We start from the raw sequence: 20,314 nt of genomic DNA, 5'->3' as shown, positions 1-20,314 counted from the left end.
TCGCGCACTCGCGCTCACCAGCCCCAGCCTACATCGGGCTCGCCGACGCCACCGCGCCCACCGGCCCCCGCTTGCACCAGGCCGCGCCAACCGCCGCCGCCGCGCCACCGACCTGGCGACCTCCGCCGGCCGCCTACGCCCGCTGCCGGTTGCCTGCGCCCGCCGCTCCTCCAGGCCCGCTTGCTGCTGGCCCCCGTGCCGCCGCACCCTCTCACCACCGCCCGCCGCCTGCCCCCGCCGCGTCGTGGCTGCTGGCCGTCGCTACCGCCGAGCCGGTGAGGGGAGGGGCGGACGGGGCCGGTGAGGAACAGGGGCCGAGCCGCCGAGGCAGCACCGACCACCGAGCCATCGATGGTGGCGGAAGGGATATGACCATCTGGGAGTGGGGATGTGACGGAAAGGATGGGGATTCGATGGAAAGGATAAGGGAGGGAGAGAAAACGAGAAGTTTGGATCGGGCCATAAACAGACCAATTCTAAATATTGGGCCGGACCGGGCCGCCCGCCGTGCTCCACTGGCGGCCCAAGCACGGCACGGCGTACTGGGCCAAGCCGGCCCGAACACAGTAACCATCGGGCCGTGCCGTGCTTGGGCCGGGCCAAAAAATCGGGTCTTGGGCCGGGCTATCGTGCCTCGGGCCTTTTGAACATCTATAGTTTCAGCATGTGGTGTTGGGTAGAAGCTTAAGGTTTTGTGCCTAGTCTTCACTCTTCAAGAAATACTGCGAGTTTATTTGACCGTGCTGAACAGATTAAAAATCAGAACCCTGACATTTACCATGTGCAATTTAGATTTTTCTTTTACTTTCTAGTCCCTTTAAAAGGCTTTTTTTGCGAGGACCTATTAAAAGACATTGATACCAATATTCTACTAGGAACATTTGGTAGAAGTAGAACATAGGAATGAAAGGATCTACCGAATATGTACCAATATGGACTGAGATAACTATTCTCGGTAGTTTGGTTTATCTGACAATCTATTTTCTAGACGGCTTTTCCTCAAAAAGTCAGCCTTTGATGACTACACGGTTGCCCAATAATACTCTACATGTGGCGAGCCCATGAAAGAATTAAAATATTTCTTTTTGGAAAAAAAGAGAGAGAAACAAATTTACCTAAACATTATCCTTCACCAATGATTCGTGACCACACATTTAGCGTTAGTGGGACCAAATCACCAAAATAATAGTGCCACTGAGAAAACAAGAATAGACCAGAGAGAATTGGATTCCTGTAAAACTTCAGCTTTTTCTTATTTTTTTCCATAAGGAACTTTCAGCTTTTTAGGTAGTGACCTCTCGGATCACAGCGACCAATAACAACATATCTCAATCAGGTTCTGTACAAGTTGGTCGAATAATTCTTCACAATGATCCATGACCACAAGTTTTTTGAGACATGGAAGGAGTTTCATTCGTAACTACAGAGAAGCATAATGTAACTACAGAGTCACATCCTTCAGTCTAACATGGTCATGGACGCCAACATACAATAGCGTAGCAGTTTCAGTTTCATGGGAAAACCACAAAATGACATGAATGAGTTTATGAAGGACTTGAAGATGTCAGAGCACCCAACATGGTAGCCTACATTAGACAGCCAATGGATTACACAGACATATATACTACAATTTCCACCACCAATAACAACATGGAAATCTTATTAGAACATCAAACAGATGCGATCCTATGTTGAAAACTAAGGGGGACACAAACACTGACAGTAGACAGCTTCGGATGCTCATCGTCTTGGAGGAATCGTTGTCCAACCTAGACTGCAATATCATGCTGAATGTGCCGGAGCAAGACAGGAATGACAATGTCTGGAGAGCTAAGCTGGGGGAGATGGCCTTCAGATGGCATCACCTCAACAATAGAATCACAGCCGAGGTGCTTGTGCAGGTACTCAGACACGACGACTGGCACTGCAAGATCCTTTGTGCTCTGAATGATGTGGCATGGGACACTAACGAGCGGGAGGAGGCTGCGCACATCGCTCTGGAATATTGTCTGGGCAACACTTAGTGCAATGTCTGGACGTATGTTGAATAGTGTCCGGCTAAACTCCTGAACTGCCACCGATTCCATGTCTCCTCCAACACACAGTGGTGCAAAACCTGAGCACCAGGCCTTGTAGTTTGATCGCATGGCCTCAAAGAGTTCATCAAGCTCATCTTGCTCAAAGCCTCCATAATAGTCCACATCATTCAGGTACCTATTTCATAAAAGACAGAATGGAACTGATGAAAATAAATACAAAAGAAAAAACAGAAAGGAAATAAAATAATAGATATTTAATCAAGGAAAGAAGTGCTTCTAAAATCTACAGGTGTGCCCCTTTTAGCAGATATTCAGCATCCAAACATGGCCTTCGATTATACTTTTAATGGAGATGAACTGCACAATTTAGGTGATGCCTGCTACACTATCATCTTCTTAGTCAAGCAGATGTATCATTTTACGAAAGATATTTATCAAGTAGCTAATAGAAGTGTTGGTGTATATGTGAGCTCATGTATAGAGGCCCATCTAGAGGCCCGTGTATAGAATCTATATATACCACCCTTCTAAGGTTTGGAGGAATACATCTCATTATTCTCTCCTACATGGTATCAGCTAGCTTTCTCCCTCTTCCTCTCTTCCTCCTCTAGCTGCAGCCGCCGCCGCCGGCACCATGGCCGGCCGGCCGCCGGCACCGCCCCTCCTTCCCTTCTCCTCTTTCCCTCCCCTGCCCTCTGCTCCCGGCGCCCCCTCCCCCGGTGTTGTATCCCCTGCTCCCGGCCTGGCGCGGCGGGGGTCCCTGGGCGCCGGCGCCGCATCCCCTGCTTCAGGCGCGGCGCGGCCGTGGCCCCAGGCCGGCGCTGCCGCCGCCCTTGCCGCCGTTCCTGGTGGCGCAGGGGTCAGCGTGGCCGTGGGCACCGCCGCGGGCTCTGTGCGTCCGCCCTACGCCGCTGCCCTTGCCCCAGTGCTCCTCCGGCCGTGGGCGCCGCCCCTGCCTCTGGATCGGGCGCGCAAACCCCTAGCGCGGCGGGCGCAGGCCGTTGGGCGCTGGTCTGCCCACCCCTGCCTGGCGCACCCCTGCCGCGGGGGTCGCGGGCCCTGCGGCCGCGCGGGATCCCCTGCTGCCATGCACCTTTGCTGCTGTTGCAGGCGGGCAGGGCCTGGGCGCCGCCACCCCTGGTGCCCGCCCCGCCGGCGCCCATGCCGTGCCCTGCGGGCCGCTTGACGCCGCCACCGTCGCGCCCCAGGCCCGTCCCACCAGATCCGCCGCCCCTGCCCAAGGCGCGGCGCGGCCCCTGCTGGCCCTTGCCGCCACCGCCCAGGGAGGGCATGGTGCGAGCGTGGGCGCCAACGCCGCCGCTGCCCAGGGAGCCCTGGCCCTCGCCGCCGCAGCCCAGATCGGCCTCCCTGGCGCCCTTGGCGCCGCTGCCGCCAAATTTGCGTGCGCGTGGCCGCCCCAGGGCGCTTCTGTGCTGCCTGTGGCCGCGCCTGCGGCGCCTCTGCCCGCGCCCGTGCCGCCTCCCCTTCCCGCGCCCGCGGCGGCCGTGCCTGCATTTGGTATGCCCCCCGCGGACGCGCCGTTCGCCGCCGCCGCCTTCCGCGGGCGGCAGATCACCGCCGAACTCGCCGCGGCCCTCCTCGCTGCCAAGTCCGAGGCTTCGGCGGCTCAAGAGCGGGCCCGCACGTCTGCCCTAGCTTAGGAGCGCAAGCGCTCCGCGGCCGACGCTCCGACTCGTCGGGTCGCCGCGGAGACGCATCACTTCCTGGTCCCGCCCGTCGTCCCCTTCACCGAGCACGGCGCTTCGTCCTCCAACCAGACTCTGCCATCTAGATCTGGACCCTGGATCGGCCCACTCCTTGGTGCTCCTCTCACCGGCCGAGGGCGTCGTCGGCGGAGGGGACGTGGTGGTGGTGCTCGGGGCACTCCGGACCCGACTCCGGCTCCCACTCCTGCTCCTGGCCCTGGAGGTACGCCCTGGTCATCCTTTAGCACCCCATGGCCAGGGCGCATCCCGATGTGGCCGTTTCAGGGTCAGGGGGGCCCTCGTCCTCAGCCCCAGCCGGCGGCCATGCTCGCCGCTGATGCTCCCCTGTTCGAGCTGTTCTGGACCCCGCCCGCTCCACCTAGCCAGCAGCCAACCTGGATTGGGGGTGGGACCAGGCCGCACTGGCGCAGTCCTTCAGCGCCATGAGGCGGACGCCGCCGGTCAGCACCAAGTGGATCGCCGACTCGGATGCCTCCTTCCACACCAACCCAGATGCCGGTATCCTCTCTTCTATCCGACCCCCACACCCCTCTTATCCTTCTTCCATCATGGTTGGTGATGGGTCTTGCCTTCCTGTCACCGCCGTGGGTTCTGCTCCTGGCTTTTTTCGTCTTCCCAATGTCCTTGTTGCTCCTCATATGGTTCATAATCTTCTTTCCATTCGTCAGTTTATAGCTGACAATTCTTATTTCATCGAGTTTGATTCTTCTGGCCTCACTGTAAAGGATTCGGCCTCAAGATGTCCGCGGCTCCGGTGTGACAGCACGGGGCCCCTTTACACCCTTCGTCTTCCTTCTTCCGCTGCACCACTCTCGCCTTCTTCTTCGCCCTGGCCGTCTTAGTCTGCCGCCTTTGCCGCGACACCGTCTTCCACCACCTGGAATCGCCGTCTTGGTCACCCTGGCCGCGACGTTCTGGCTCAGCTCAATCGTAGTACCGATGTTCCTGGTGCTAGGGCTCCTGCTGAGCCCCTCTACCATGCGTGCCAGCTCGGTCGTCATGTTTGTCTCCCTTTTTCTTCTTCTTCTTCGCATGCGACGCATGCATTTAATCTTGTTCACTGTGACCTATGGACCTCTCCTATTCTTAGCCTTTCTGTCTATAAGTATTATCTGGTGGTGGTCGATGATTTCTCGCTCTACTTTGGGACGTTTCCTTTGCGCGCCAAGTCTGAGACCTTCCCCACCCTCCTCCACTTCTTTGCCTGGGTGTCCACTCAGTTCGGCTTCACCGTTAAGGCCGTCCAGTGTGACAACGGGCGGGAGTTCGACAACTCCACCTCCCGTTCTTTCTTCCTCTCTCGGGGTGTTCAGCTGCGTATGTCTTGTCCGTATACCTCTCCTCAGAACGGCAAGGCTGAGCGGATGATTTGCACGACGAACGACGTCGTGCGCACCCTTCTGATCCAGGCCTCTCTGCCCCCGCACTTCTGGGCTGAGAGCCTCCACACCGCCACCTACTTGCTCAACCATCTTCCGTCCACTGATTCTCCTGCTCCGACTCCACACCACGCTCTTTTCGGAACCCCTCCTCGCTATGATCACCTTCGGGTTTTCGGGTGTGCGTGTTACCCTAACACCTCTGCCACTGCTCGCTCGACTCGTTGTGTGTTCCTTGGTTACTCCCCGACCACAAGGGGTACTGATGCTTTGACCTCACCTCTCGCCGCATCCTGATCTCCTGACACGTCGTCTTTGACGAGTCGGATTTCCCCTACTCCACCTCCTCCACACCTTCTCCTGACCCCGAGCTGGAGTCTCTGTTTCCGACTGACCCAGTGGTTCAGCCACCTTTTCCTGTCTGTCCTTTCCCTGCAGGTTTTCCCGGTACACCGGCACAGTTCCCGGTGATCCCTGCTGTTCCGAGCGCGGCCCCTGGACCTCCGCTCGTGCCGCGCGCGGACCCGGTGTCTCCTGCTGCGCCACGCGTGGGCCCGGTGCCTTCCCCTGCACCTGCTCGGTACGCTCAGCCGGTGCAGGTGTACCGGCATCGTTCAGCGCCGACACCAGCGCCGCCGCGGTACGCTGAGCCGGTGCAGGTGTACCGGCGTTGTTCGGTGCCGACACTAGCACTGCCTCCTGCTCCGGAGGCTCCTGCGACGCCTCCACCGGAGCCGTCGCCGCCCCCCTCCCTCTCGAGCCGAGCCGGCGATGTACCACCCGTCCGTCGTCCATCGGGATCCTCGGCATATGCATCACATGGTGACTCGGCGGATGGTGTCTCAGGCCGCGACTCTCTCTGCCACCGAGGGAGAGCCGCGGGTCTCTCCGGTACCCTCCTCTGTCCGCGACGCCTTGGCGGATCCTCACTGGCGTCGCGCGATGGAAGAGGAGTACGCGGCTCTTCTAGCCAACCAAACATGGGACCTCATGCCGCGTCCCTCTGGTTGCAATGTGGTGACTGGCAAGTGGATCTGGATGCATAAGCGTCGGGCTGATGGCACACTAGAGCGCTAGAAGGCTCGCTGGGTTCTCTGGGGGTTCACTCAGCGACCTGGTGTGGACTATAATGAGACCTTCAGCCCAGTGGTGAAGCCTGCTACTGTGCGCACGGTCCTCTCGCTTGCGCTCTCGCGCTCCTAGCCTGTGCACCAGCTGGACGTGAAGAATGCGTTTCTTCATGGCACTCTGTCAGAGACTGTCTACTGCTCTCAGCCAGCGGGATTTGTGGACTCGAGTCGTCCGGATATGGTCTGCCGACTCAACAAGTCTCTCTATGGTCTGAAGCAGGCTCCTCGGGCTTGGTACTCTTGGTTCGCCACGTTCTTGCTGACATTGGTGTTCACCGAGGCCAAGTCTGACACGTCTCTATTCATCTACCACCGTGGGGATGAGACTGTATATCTGCTACTCTATGTCGATGACATTGTACTCACAGCCTCCAGTCAACAGTTGTTTTAGAGTGTCATCTCCTCTCTGCAGCAGGAGTTTGCTATGAAGGATCTAGGTCAGCTCCACCACTTCTTGGGCATCACTGTTGAGCCTCGCCCGTCTGGCCTTCTCCTTCACTAGCGGCAGTACGCACTCAATATTTTGGAGCGGGCTCAGATGACTGATTGCAAGCCCTGCTCCACTGCTGTCGACACTCAGGTGAAGCTGTCTACTGATCTGGGTGATCCGGTGGCTGATCCTACTGCCTACCGGAGTCTGGCTGGCGCTTTGCAGTACCTCACCTTCACCAGGCCGGACCTCACCTATGCTGTTCAGCAAGTCTGCCTCCATATGCATGATCCCCGGGAGTCACACCTTGCTGCGCTGATGCGTCTCCTCCGCTACGTCCGTGGCACTGTGGACCTCGCCCTGGTGCTTCACCGCTCGTCCTCTGCTGAGCTGGTGGTCTACACCGACGCTGACTGGGCTGGCTGCCCGGACACTCGTCGCTCCACTTCTGGTTATGCCGTCTTTCTGGGCGGCAACCTAGTCTCCTGGTCATCCAAGCGGCAGCCGGTTGTCTCCCGCTCCAGTGCTGAGGCGGAGTACCGGGCTGTCGCTAACGGCGTGGCGGAGGCGTCCTGGCTACGACAGCTCTTGGCGGAGCTCCACAGTCCGCTTGCCAAGAGCACGCTCGTCTACTGCGACAATGTCAGCGCCGTGTATCTATCCACCATCCCCGTCTAGCATCAGCGGACGAAGCATATGGAGATCGACCTACACTTCGTGCGGTGATGTTCGGGTACTCCATGTCCCGACTACCCCCCATTTTTCTGACATCTTCACCAAAAGACTGCCCTCCTCGACCTTCTCGGAGTTTCGCTCAAGCCTCAACGTAGCCGGTGGCTAGTTGTGGCTGCGGGGGGGGGGGGGGGGTATTTGCCCTTTGTACTCTCTTCTTGTCCAATCTTGAACACCGCTGCGCCGGTAGTTCAGACTGTGGGGGGGTGTTGGTTTTCTTGTTGTCCAGTCTTGAATACCGCTGCACTGGTAGTTCAGATTGCGGGGGGGTGTTGGTGTATATGTGAGCCTATGTATAGAGGCCCATGTATAGGATCTATATATCCCACCATTCTAGGGTTTGGAGGAATACTGTGACACCCTAGGTGTCTGCACAGTAGAACATCATTTATTTTCTGTGCTTCATGTGTGAAATTGCTTGAGCAAGGGTCTATTTTAAAAATATCAAGCCTATTTGTGTAAATATGAATTGATGTAGGGTCATTCTTATAGTTTTATTTGAATAGGATGTGTGATTATTGTTTTGGTGGAGGGTTTATTTGCAAAATTTAGTGCAACCATTACATGGCAGAAAATTTTACTTTTTAGTCTGAATTTGAGGTGAATTTGCATCGGAAAAGACAAAAGTCCATTAAATTCAAAATCTTTTTATGTTTTTGAAATAACTCTTTAACCTTTGGTCAAATCAATTTTTGCACAACACCAAAGTTGTAGATCTTGAAAAGTTGAACAACTTTCATGTTGGGCACTTTTTCATTTGAGCCCTAATTTAGAAGTTATTTTAGTTTTACAGTGGGACCCTTGAACTTTTTTGATTTTGCAAATCAGTCCAAACTTCATCTTCTGCCTCTCTGCCTCTCTGCGGCGCCGCCGCCGTTGCTGAGCGGCGCCGCCGCCGTGGGAGGCCGCAGGCCACCTCCTGCTTCCCCCACCGCCTCATGTGGCACCTCCCCTCGCGCTGGACCCACTTCCCCTCGCGCTGGACCCCTCCTTCCCTCGCCGCGCCACCCCGACGAGCTCTGCGGCCGCCACCTCGCCGCCACCGTGGCCAGCCCGACGCAGTACCCCGGACCCCCATCTCTTGCGCGCCCCAGCACCCAGAGCACCCCAGCAACCCAATCCACTCGCTCACTCACTAGCTCCCAGCCCAGAGCCCCCAGAACACCATTGCCGCCGCCCGAACTCCGGTGAGCTAGACGCCGCCGTGAACCCGCCGCTCCCGACCTTTTCTGACCCTCTGGACCCCTAGCGAGCTCCACCTTGGTCCCGCGAAGCTCACCAGCCTCCCCTTGTCGCCAATCCCTCACCGGAGAACCACGCCGCCGTTGAACCTCCGCCGCCACTCCCTGTCCACCGCCGTCGAGCACCTTCCTGACCTTCTCACACCGATCCAAGACCACCAAAAGGTGCGCAGGGACTTCCTCCTTCTTTCTCCTAACCTTCCCCCTCGACTCAAGGCCGGACCTCACCGGGATCTGCAGCGCCATTCCTCCCCTGCAAATACTTTTAGAATTCTAGGGTCCTGGATGCAAGTTTTTAATCCTGTCTCATTTGTTTCTAGGCTGAACTTTGAAAATACCTAGAAATTCGTAGACAAATCAGAAAAATACAAACCCAAATGTTTTGGAATCCTTGTTACAAGAACTACAAGTTTTGTTACATGCACATCTTCATTTTTGGTCTATATTTTAATCCAAGAAAAAGGAATAAATAAATAGGCTTTATTCAACCTAGGAGTTCTACTCAATAACTACATGTGATTTTTGGCTTGATTGTGTCTTGCAATAGTACTAGTGTCTGGTAAAAATTTGAAGCCTATTTGACATCATTAGCTTGTTCAAAGTTTCAAGATTCATTGATCTACTAGTTATGCTAATATATTTGTGCTGGTAGAAATATTAGAGTTCTGAGTGTGAAACTTTTTCCATGCTTACATGTTACTACAAAATTGCTGTTACCCAAGTTTGGGAAATTTTAGAACTGTCTAACTATATCTTTGATTTAATGCTTGTTTAGTGGGCTTTAATTATAGTAAATAGTTTCTTTGCTTATAAAAATCTGAGAAAATTTATGGAACTCTATTTTGGTCATATATTCATTCCTGTAAACGTTTAAAACTAGAAACATTATAGAACTCTCTGTACTAATTAGTTTTACCATATGTGGTTTAATATTGTCAAAATTATTACTTCAGTTTTGTGTCTAAATAAATTCTCAAAAATTTATGGAACGTTCATAAGCATAATAAACATGTTCTGAAAAATTTTGAGCTTCATAAGTATTGTTGTTTGTTCTGAAGAATTCAATATTGATCCAGGTGTTGTCTGAATAAATGATTTGTTCTGAATAATTGGCTATATGAATTCATATGAAATTTTCATGATTAATTACTCTGTATACCTTCTGTTTAGATTAATGTTTGCTGAATTTGTTGCTGTTTGACTATTGAGTTGTTGATTTATTAGCAAACCATGTTTTAATTGCTATAGGAAACAACTACCACTTGCTTTATGAAGATAGTGTAGTTCTTTTGTGAAGTTGATCAAGTTGTTTTGTGGAGTAAGAGATGTTAATTAACTACTCCATAAATGACTGCCCATGTGTTAAGCTTGTTTGCAAATTGTTAGACTGCAGTGTCTTCACCTCGTGTGTGTGTGTTTATAATACCGTTTCATGCATCACATATAGATACGACTGTTTTATCGGACGGGACGTACGAGTTGATCCCGGAGTCTGAAGAAGGTGATCCAGAAGCCCAGGTGAACGCTGCTGTACTAACTGAAGCCCCGGACCAAAGTTCGGAAGAGCCCAAGGCTGATCTAGTTAGCGACTACCGAGAAGGCAAGCCCTGGACATAACCCAGTATTTCAAATTATTACAATTTATTGTTATTACTTACTTGTGCATTTACAGTTCTTAGGATTTAAATTGAAACCCTAGATGCATGGTCCTAGGAACCTATGTACTGAACACTAGACCTGAGTTCGAATAATTGCTAAGCTTACAGGACCGGTAAAAGTCAAGTGATTGCCTGTCACTCGCGAGCTCTATAGGAATTGCTTGTTTACTTTCTGCTATCAATATAAGGACGACGGACGGGGTCGTGTTCGATATCATGACCTTGGGTGAGACCCCGTCTGTGTTGATGAATTCTGCTAAGGTCGCGGTGTGTGGTAGCGGTGGTTAAGTTTTTGAACGTACTAGCCACATGCCGTAAATATGGTACGCGGTAAGCCTAGTAGCCGATCGGACTAGTGAGTGGATATACCTTTCACTCTCTCTTAGAGATATGTTTTTATTTATGTTTATGTTGCGCAACACCACGGCTACAGGGAGGAAGATAGTGCCCTGTAGTCGGTGTCACACCCGATTTTAAGGACAAAACCGAATGCATATCTATATGTATGACAGGATCAAGTTTCATACATATAGAGACATTATAAGTGAATTAATAAGTACAATATCACGAAAAGGAGAAAAACAACAACTAAAAGACTATCAGAGTTTACAGCTTATCCTGGAAACGGAGACTCCAAACTTCACAGGCAATCGATTGGGGGTTGCGTACGCCTAGAACTCAGCATCATCTTCAAAAGACTTCACATCAACTTTTCCTTCTGAGCAGCAGTAAGCAAGGGCGAGTACACTTATGGTTGGTACTCAGCAAGGCCACAAGAAATAACCAGAAAATTATTTAAATCCATCTTTAAGTTTATTAATCATGTGAGGGTCCAAGCTGCTCTTGACCGTGAGCACGGCTGATATATCAGTTTTACACTCTGCAGAGGTTGTACACTTTCACCACAATTCGCGTAAAAATTCTGAAGAACTTTGAACCCAACCACGCATATGTGCTGATCAGTCACAATACCACACTTCCGAGGTGTGATTGCATAGGGACACTATGAGGCCTTTACAAAGAATCACTATATGTACGCACTGGTCTCTTGCTTTCTGCGGTACCTCAGAAGACGAAGCTTCCTTCACCCGCTCCTCAAATATTGATAACCCAAAATCTACCAATCAAACACCCCAGGAACGACATATAGATCATCTAATTATTAGCCAAGACTAGAGCCATGTAGTATTGTGGTTGTACGGTTTTCTTGGGTGGTTCTCCATGTTCCAATTAAATCATATCATCTTGTAAATAAAACATAGATAGAAGTATGGTTAGGGTCACTTGTCTTTCTCTAACGAAAAGCTACTCTTACTGCTCTTCAGCTTTTGCTCACTTGGAACTCTTGATCTTCAATCTTCAAACAGCGATCCTTCTACTCGGAGCAATCAACGAGCAACCATACAAAGCAAACAAAAAGATACAACTAAGAACATTACACCATAACAAAAGAAAGGTTTTAAAAGAACGTACTAAAGGATAGGGCTCACTGCTATGGTTATGAGAGCTCAAGAAACGCGGAAAACGGAACTAAAACGGCGATTCTATGGGATAAACGATGCTTCAGGGATCTAGTCGCGATTAACTATAGAGTTAAGAGCTAGCAGAAAAGATTTGCAAGACACAGAAAACTGTGCTCACAGAGGATAACAAGGTCATAAAGCTATCGCACACGTTGCAAGGATCACGTGAGCGCGAGAATCGATGAAAATGGAGTTAAAACGTGAAAGATATGGCTAAAACAAGGTTCTAAGGACTTGTTTGCGATAGATTTAAACTTCTAGGGGCTAGCTCTAAAGAAACCAGTGACTAAAATGAAATTAAACCTAAACTACAGGGGCCAGCATGCAAAACTCTATCTCTTGGACGGCGGGTTCTATTTCAGAAAAGTCCAGGGGTCTAAACATAAAACCAAGGGCTATTTAGTACTTATTTTTGAACTGTAGGGGACCGCGGGTTGATTTCCTAGAAACTGGGGGGGGCTTTTCTGCAAAACCACCACAGTTGACCGGTATAAGCTAGTTTGACCCGAGGTTGGATTGGATCTGGACCCTGGGATCGAGATCGGACGGCTGCGAGCGGGTCGGGCGAGCTGGCGGCGGCGCGAGGCGCCGGCGACGAGGCGTGCGCGGCGGCGCATCGCCGGACTTGGTCGTAAACGGCCGTCCGGGCTCGGTTCGGCTCGGGGTTGGGTTGGGAAGCAAGCTCGCGATGCGGCAAAGCGATCTAGGGCAGAGGCGCGGGCTAGCACGGGCGGAGCAGAGCGCACGACAGCGCATGGCGGAGCGGCGGCGGCGGCGAACGGGCCCGAGCGAAGCGGAGTGCGAGGAAGGGGGAAACGGGGTTGGTGAGCTCCTATACCTCCACATGAAGCTCTGGGAAGCCTCGAAGTCGTCATCGAAGCAGCGGAACGGTGGCGCGGCGGCGGACTCCGAGCTCCAACAATGGCGCGGCGGCGCTAGGGTTCTTGCGCGAAGCAAAGGCGGCGACTGCGGGTTTGGGGTTCCAAGGGGCGCGGGGCGGCGTTTATATAGGGGCGCACGGGCATCTTGGCGTGCAGGCCAAGGGAAGGCGGGGCGCGCGCGCGGTCGGGTCGGACTCGGCCGGGAGTCCGGCTCGAGCACGAGCTCGGGGACGAGCCCGACAGGTGGGGGCCACCTGGCGGCGAGACAGGGAGGGGAGAGGGGTGGCGTCGGGTTGGGCCGGGATAGAGGTAAATGGGCCGGCGGCGTTGGTTTCCTGGGCCGCGGGAGAAGAAAGAGAAAAAAAAGAAAATAGGGAGAAGGGGAGTTGGGCCGGGCTGGATTGGTTTAGAGAAAAAAGAAATGTTTTACCTTTTTGGAAGACGATTCTAACACATTTAGTTTAAATTTGAATTCAAGAATTCAAATTCAAACTGAACAACAAACAATAAAACAATACATTTCAGCATGAATGCAACACAAACAAAACAATGTCAATTAATTTAGAAAACAACTAAATTGTTTTTTACACTAAATTCTCTGTAAGGAAAAAAATGTTGGAAAAATTTTAAAATTATGAGAAAATTATTGTTTTATTTTTAATTTCAATCACATCCTGAAATTCAAAAATTTCAAGGTATGACAGTCGGGGAGAGTGACTCTATCCACTGGTCGGAATGAAAGGTAAACGGTTGTTTGGGAACGACCCGACGGTGTTCCAAACGTGTGTGTTAGGTCTGCCTGGCCAGGTTAACAAATTCGATTCGAATCGTCCGCTTCTCACGGTTTGGGACTGCCTGATCCCTTTGCCACACAGAGTTATAAGAGTAACATTATGATGATCAATCTTGATGTTTGCTTAAAGTTCTACCATGGTTGAATAGGAGTAGTTGCTTACATAGAATGGTTAATCAACTAGAATATGGAAAGCTAAAATGTGAAGTAAGGACCTACTCTTTATTGCTTTTCAGCAAAAGAAAAACCAGAGCCTACAAAACCCTACATAGTCTAGCTAGGTGGATTAAGTATATCCGTTGACGGTTAAGTCTTGCTGAGTATTAGTATACTCAGCCTTGTTGTTGAAACCTTTTTCAGGTATGAGTTTTGAGGACCAGATCGCTAGTCTGTCTTGGCCCTGCTCTTTGCCTCCTGGCTGGTCCATAGAATGGGATCCGTCTTCGGCTAGCAATGACTCCGATGAGTGATACCTTGCTTGGGTTAGCTTGGCATGCTTTTGCGACGTGTTGTAGCCGTCGTGTTTTCTTTCCGCTGCTTTAAACTCTGAACTTTAATCTTATGGCTTGTATAACTGTTTTACTAAGTTTGGACCTGTAATATTACTTTGGACTTGTGTAATAATTACTATGCTTGTGTTGTAAAATATGTGGTTGTAATATCGCTGGACTCGCCTTCGTGCGGAGTATGCTTGTTCGATCCGAGAACCGGTTGTTGTATCGAGACGTTACCCGACAGACCAAGAATTGTTCCGTTTGAAGTGCGTTTGTGTCGGTGTTGCCTTTATGGTGATGGCCAGCGCACTTGAGCCGGGATAATTCAGGTGGATCTGCCACAAATACATCTCATTATTCTCTCCTACAAGAAGTATAATTTATTTTCAAGTTTTACACGGTTGGTTCAGAAGAAGTTGTGACTCTTACCACCACCCCAAAAAAGAAAAAAAAACACTCAAACCTAACCTTGCTTCACAGAACATCAGTATCAAATTATAATTATAGTGCAATATTAATCTAATTTATTGATCAAATGTCCATGCTTCACCACGATATGATATTTTACTTCATGAATTCTACATAATCATTCCTTCAAAAAAGGTTCTACATAATCAATCTGAGTAACTTTAGAAAATGGCACCTAGGAGGACATTTGCAAAAATGTGATAAGGGTCAGGTCATGCATCCTGTTCCAATTGCTACACAGTACACAAATTTATGGCACTCAGCCTTGAACTTGAGAGATAAACTGTTGGAACTATAAACGTATCAGTGATTCGAGGAGGTTTAACCGATTCAGCAGGCAAAAGGTGGCACCGCACGTTGACTAGGTCCAGCATTACATTTAAGTAATTCCTCTAAGGCCCCGTTTGGAACTTTGGAATTGAATTCCACTCTAATAATCATAATTTAGACACAAATCTATTAAGCTAATATGATTATATACGGAATATATTTGTATACTATTGTTGGCTATATGAGGCAGATACTTATGTGCTATATTTCTACTATAGAGGAGTGAGCGCGTGCTATAAGTTAGGGAATAGAAACATAGCTTGGTGGTGTATAGAATCAATTTCCATCTCCCACCCTAGGAATTTAGGATATGCTTATATCTAAACTGCGGAAAGTGGTGGGATATCAAATTCTAAGCCAAATAGCCTAGATTATTAAGTAGATTTCAATTCCTCCAAAATCAGAGGATCCAAACGGCCCCAAGTAAAATGTGGAAGTATTATGTGTATATGGAGCACTGTATGTCAAGAATAAAAAACTATATAACAAAAAAGATTGTCCTGAATACTTACTTTTTCATTATCATTCTGATGGTCCCCATCTACAAACCTTTCGCAAACTAAATACTTTGTACGCATATTAAGCCCAAAATTGCACTACATACAATTTTTTCATCATTAATTAGACATATACATCAGATTCAATGGCAAGCAAGATACAGGAGCCATTTTGGAGTACATGGCTTGGTTTTTGAATTATAGCATCTCTGGCTTATGTTTCTTCAAAATTCTAACGCAGGCCCATGCTTGCCCTGCACAATGTTCAGATTTATTTCTTCAGCAACTATCCAGCTATGAGCATACCGTATTGTGATAACTTTATGGTTTATTCTCCTGGTACTTTGAGTCCAGTGTCGCAGTTAGAATGGAACTATGGAAAGCAGATACCATTTAATGTCCCAGTAGCTTATGCCCAGCACCAATCTCAATGTGAATGCATTTTTTTTACTGTTATTAGAATTCACAATGCACTGAATAATGATGCAGAAATAATTCAGGACACTAAATTCTCTTCTTCGTATCACAGTTCTGTCTAGTGCACATCCCTGCAACTGCAGTATTCAGCAGCATGCTCATCATAACTGAAAACCAGATCCAATGCGCTGTGATCTAATTAAGTCCCTAGCTCCCTTAGGAAGCCCTACTCTACTAATCTGTACACACTGCACCACCAACCTTCAGTTCTGCTTCAGTAGGTATCTAGCAATATCTTGCATGTACACTAGAAAAGACCAAACATTAACTACAATCAAGATGGCCTTAGAATTCTACACATATGTTGCGAGCAGTCAAATTTTTCTAGCCATGGCATTGCACCTTTCACAACTCATTATGGTATCCAGGAACTAAAGCTAAGAAAGCAAGATTAAGGCCATTTGGGTCATAAAAATTGTCACCATATTTAGACAAAAACGTTTAATAGTTCCTAGCTGCAAGAAAATTAAAAATAGATTCTGAATGGCTAGGTATGCATCACATCACATTTTTCGCTTTTGTTAATTTGTTCTTTGATCCAAATTCTTGCTAGGAAATTGTTAGCACAACAAATATGATAGTAAGATGCCCTCTGCAGTTTAAGGTGAACAACAACGCCAAACAAGGATCAATTGCACATGTGTAATTCACGTGCTGCACCTTATAATGGATTAGCTTTCATAGTACTAGATACAGTAGGAACACAGAGAATTTTATTCTCCTCCAAAGCATTGTTATTCTCTTTATGAGTGTATGTAACCTCAACCAGGCTAAATCAGGTCTCTTAAAACTATATTTCCCATATCCTGTGTAACAGCATGTAGTTTTTCATATAACTCCACCGTGAACAACTGTTGTTCTCTAATCTCTGCTGCACTGAACATTTTGTAGCTTTTGCTGCCTGGTAAAGCAAATTATGGTAACCACAGCTTACCCACTTGTCTAACATCCCATCAAAGATGCAACTAGCATTTCGTTTCGGTAAACTTTAGTGACAAGATCAATATTAAGCTAGAGAAGAAAAGAACATGCAGTTAGTAGCCACATATAACAACGACCTTGTACAAGTTTGAGTACAACACCTTATCATGATCATTAGTTATGGCGGTATGGCCCTATTTCCTTCTCAAGTCAACTGTTTAATTTCAGATCCGATAGTACAACACTCAACTGTTATCTGTAACCAAAGTAAAGAAGTATGGGTCATGTTAGGCCGTTAGCAGCTACGAGAACTTGTAGATGATTGATCACCATCCTCCATAAAGTGTTGTCACCATTTAGGCGGGGTAACAGGGCCACCTGATTTGGAAAGGTGAGTCCACTATGCAATCCTATTGAGCATATAAGACAAGGGTGGATCCTTCGAGACGAGATGTTCACATGCTATCCTAGTCACGGACTTACGGTGAACCACAAGCCATGCATGCTGACAGGCATATAGTATAGATTTCCTGTTTCAAGTCCTCAAAAGGGCTCTAATTCCCCCCTATAGCGACAAATCCAACAGTTCCGTACTGCTAGCATGCAGTACCTAGACAGCTCGTAGCTCAATTCACCAAAATTAAAGCGCAGAAGCTAAATCAACAGCTGCCTGCCGGCAGTCAATTTGTTCCCCAGTTCCCAATCAACAGATGCAGACAACGAACAAAGGCCCTGTTTAGTTCCCACCCCGTAAACACAAAAAGTCGTAAACGCAAAAAAGTGCAAAGAAATCTTACTAATTTGAAGTACTAAATGAAGTCTATTTACAAAAAATTTTGCATGGTTGGGCTGTAAATCGCGAGACGAATCTAATGAGCCTACTTAATCCACGATTTTGCAACAGTGATGTTACAGTAGTCATCCGCTAATTATTACTTAATCATGGATTAATTAGCATCATTAGATTCGTCTCGCGATTTACAACCCAACCATGCAAAAAGTTTTATAAATAGACTTCATTTAATACTTAAAACTGAACAGGGCCAAAGTATGAACGAACTCTAAGCAAGGGGAATTCAAAGCAAAATTCAGTTATGAATTACCTCGGGGACGCGGAGAGGAGCACGAGCTTGGTGAAGAGGTCGGGCCTGGAGATGGAGGCGAGCGCGCCGATGACGGCGGAGACGGAGTGGCCGACGTAGATGCAGGACTCGACGCCGAGCTCCTGGAGGATGGCGAGGAGGTCGAGCGCGTAGCCCTCGAGCGTGGCGTAGCGGGCGAAGTCGAAGTAGTCCGGGTTGGTGGGCCCCGCGCCCATGGTGTCGAAGAGCACGACGCGGTAGTCGGCGACGAGGTGCGGCACCAGGTGCTTCCACACGGACTGGTCCGTGCCGAAGCCGTGCGCCAGCACGATCACCCCGCGCTTCCCCTCCCCCACCACCCGCAGGTTGTGCGCCTCCTCCACGATCCCCATGCCGGAGATCCCCCCTCCTGCGCCCGCGCTCGCGGCTCGCTCTCCCTCCTCGCGGCGGGGCTCGTCCCGGGGCGCGGGGAGCAGAGCAGCGGCGGAGCAGAGGCCGCGGGGACGCACAGTGGGAAACGGATGAATGGTGGGCGGGCGTGGACCGGATTCTGCCGGTCGGGGAGGGGAACGCGGTGGCTGCTGGCCTGCGGGGCGCTCTGGGCTTCGGCGACGGCGACACGGGGGCTCGGCGGGGAACGTCGCTGACGGACGGGGTCGCCGGGGTGGTTTGGTGGGGCGGCGGGAGCAAGCGGGTTGCTGCCAGTTGGTTGGCTTTGCTCTGCGGCTCTGCCCTGGTCGGCCCGGTCCCGCTCCAATTGGATATTGTCCTCCGCTGCTACGCCCTCCGAGAGATTGGGAAATTGCAGATGCGTCCTCGTGGGTGGGGGAGATCGAGGGAATGGTTTGCTTGCAAAGATTAGTTGCTGAGAATCGCATCCATAATTGCTTCTGATCTGATCAGAATTCGGATCATGAATTCATGATCCTCTCCGATCCTTTTGACTTGAGGGCGCATAAAAATAATTTTCGGAAACCTTACTCCTAGTCCAAGCAACCTTTGGACACAACTACTTCGGTTAACTAATTAACTAGGCACTCTCTTCGCTCATTTTCTTTTCATTATCCTTGCTCTAAAATTTAGATGAATCTATCTATTTTGAGATATAAGAACTGAATCATGGAACTCACTCGGAAACATCTCTCCCCCTCTAAGCCTAGCTTTTTCTTCATGTTTCAGGACAATGGTAGCAGAAGTGAAAAGGTTGTCAGTGGGTGGAAAACGTTGCCCAAAAGCTAAATCAAATGTTAATTGCAGATTGCAATTTATGGAACCGCGGAGATAAGCTTTGCTGTTATTTAGCATTCCATCTAGGATTCCAAGATCTCCCAACCTCCTCTTTTGATATCTTTGCCGCATATTTGAAGCTTGGAAAAATTGAAAAAAAAACTAAGGGATCTGTAAACGGACAAATTGTAGCGGCATACTTTGAATTGAATTAACTAAGGGATGTGTCTACTCATTTTAGATATTGCATTATCGTAAGTCACTTGTAACACTAGACACAAAAACAAAACAAGATAGAAAAACAAAAACAGAACAAAACAAAAATAAAACAAGACACAGATTGATCCTGAATTGGATTCAACAGTCCATGTCGGTGACTTAAGCAAATACAAAATTTAAGTCACCTTAAAACTTAAAAGGAGTAAATCTCATTAACTAAAGTAAACTGGAGGCGGAAACAAATCCCACAAAATATGGAGGCGGCTTCCGCTCAATTGCTGGGATGCGCCCGGGTGCAAAAACTTATAGCCCCTTCTCGCAATTGCATCATTTCGTTGGGACTTGGGAAGATTAGTTGGGCGCGGACAGGTGCTTATTATTAGCCTCTCGCAATCATCACTCCCAAGGCATGGTTTGGTGAACGTGATTAGCAAAGGGAAACGCGTACGTATGCTGCCTGTGGGGGCCGCGTGGATGGGCGACGTGTTCGTCTGGTCCTAACATCTTGACGGCGACTTCGACCGGGAGACCGGTACCTGTGCAATTCGTACAGCCATCCACAGTAGGGCGAAAACAGTAGGAGGGGGGCTGCGTGATCGAACTGTATGGTGACTTCACCCTTGCTTCTTGTCCGCCAATTGTTCGGCACATACTGCTGTGCAAGCTCCTATGATTGGTCATTGTTTAGCAAAGATAAGATGGAGTAACTATACACTTGTCTTTATAGGTAGAAAAGGACTATACTTGTGGGTGCTGCCTCGTCAAAAATGGTTCACTTTTACCCACGAAAAAAAATGGTTCACTTTTAATCGGATGGCAGTTTAAAGTGGCACGGCATAGGTATTCTTGTACTAGTACTTTAACACGGCAATATCATTGTTCCAATGATCCAATCCTCATTGACTATGTATTGGGGTAATTATGTCTTGATTTCAATATTTGGCCCGTCCATTCTCTTGGCAAAAGATAAGCAGTTGGCGGCAACCCCTCCGGAACTGAGCCATATGGTGACTAAAACAAACCTCTTAAATAATTTGTATAAATGTTAGTAAGAAGTTGTTGGTAG

The 20,314-nt window shown here is 49.3% G+C and overlaps 1 protein-coding gene across 1 annotated transcript; it reads right to left on the bottom strand.

Moving 5' to 3' along the window:
• Nucleotides 1–1,387: 1,387 nt before the first annotated feature.
• Nucleotides 1,388–18,481, bottom strand: LOC120690401 (probable esterase D14L). Its single transcript, XM_039973040.1, has 2 exons — nucleotides 17,824–18,481; nucleotides 1,388–2,214 (listed from the first exon to the last, which is right to left on the bottom strand). The coding sequence occupies exons 1-2, from the start codon at nucleotides 18,192–18,194 to the stop codon at nucleotides 1,770–1,772; spliced, it is 816 nt and encodes a 271-aa protein (XP_039828974.1). The 5' UTR covers nucleotides 18,195–18,481; the 3' UTR covers nucleotides 1,388–1,769.
• Between the last annotated feature and the right edge of the window lie 1,833 nt (nucleotides 18,482–20,314).

This window comes from Panicum virgatum, chromosome 9N, assembly GCF_016808335.1.
Source record: "Panicum virgatum strain AP13 chromosome 9N, P.virgatum_v5, whole genome shotgun sequence".
In the NCBI taxonomy this organism is placed as follows: Eukaryota; Viridiplantae; Streptophyta; class Magnoliopsida; order Poales; family Poaceae; genus Panicum; species Panicum virgatum.
Note: the sequence above shows the minus strand (reverse complement) of the source record. Positions and strands in the feature narration are given on the sequence as shown.

Bases quoted from the DNA above. Each gene is read 5' to 3' on its own strand.
- LOC120690401 (XM_039973040.1), bottom strand. From the start codon at position 18,194: ATGGGGATCGTGGAGGAGGCGCACAACCTGCGGGTGGTGGGGGAGGGG. The intron at 2,215-17,823 runs GTAATTCATAAC...TTTATGAAATAG, and splicing joins CTCCTCTCCGCGTCCCCGAG to GTACCTGAATGATGTGGACT.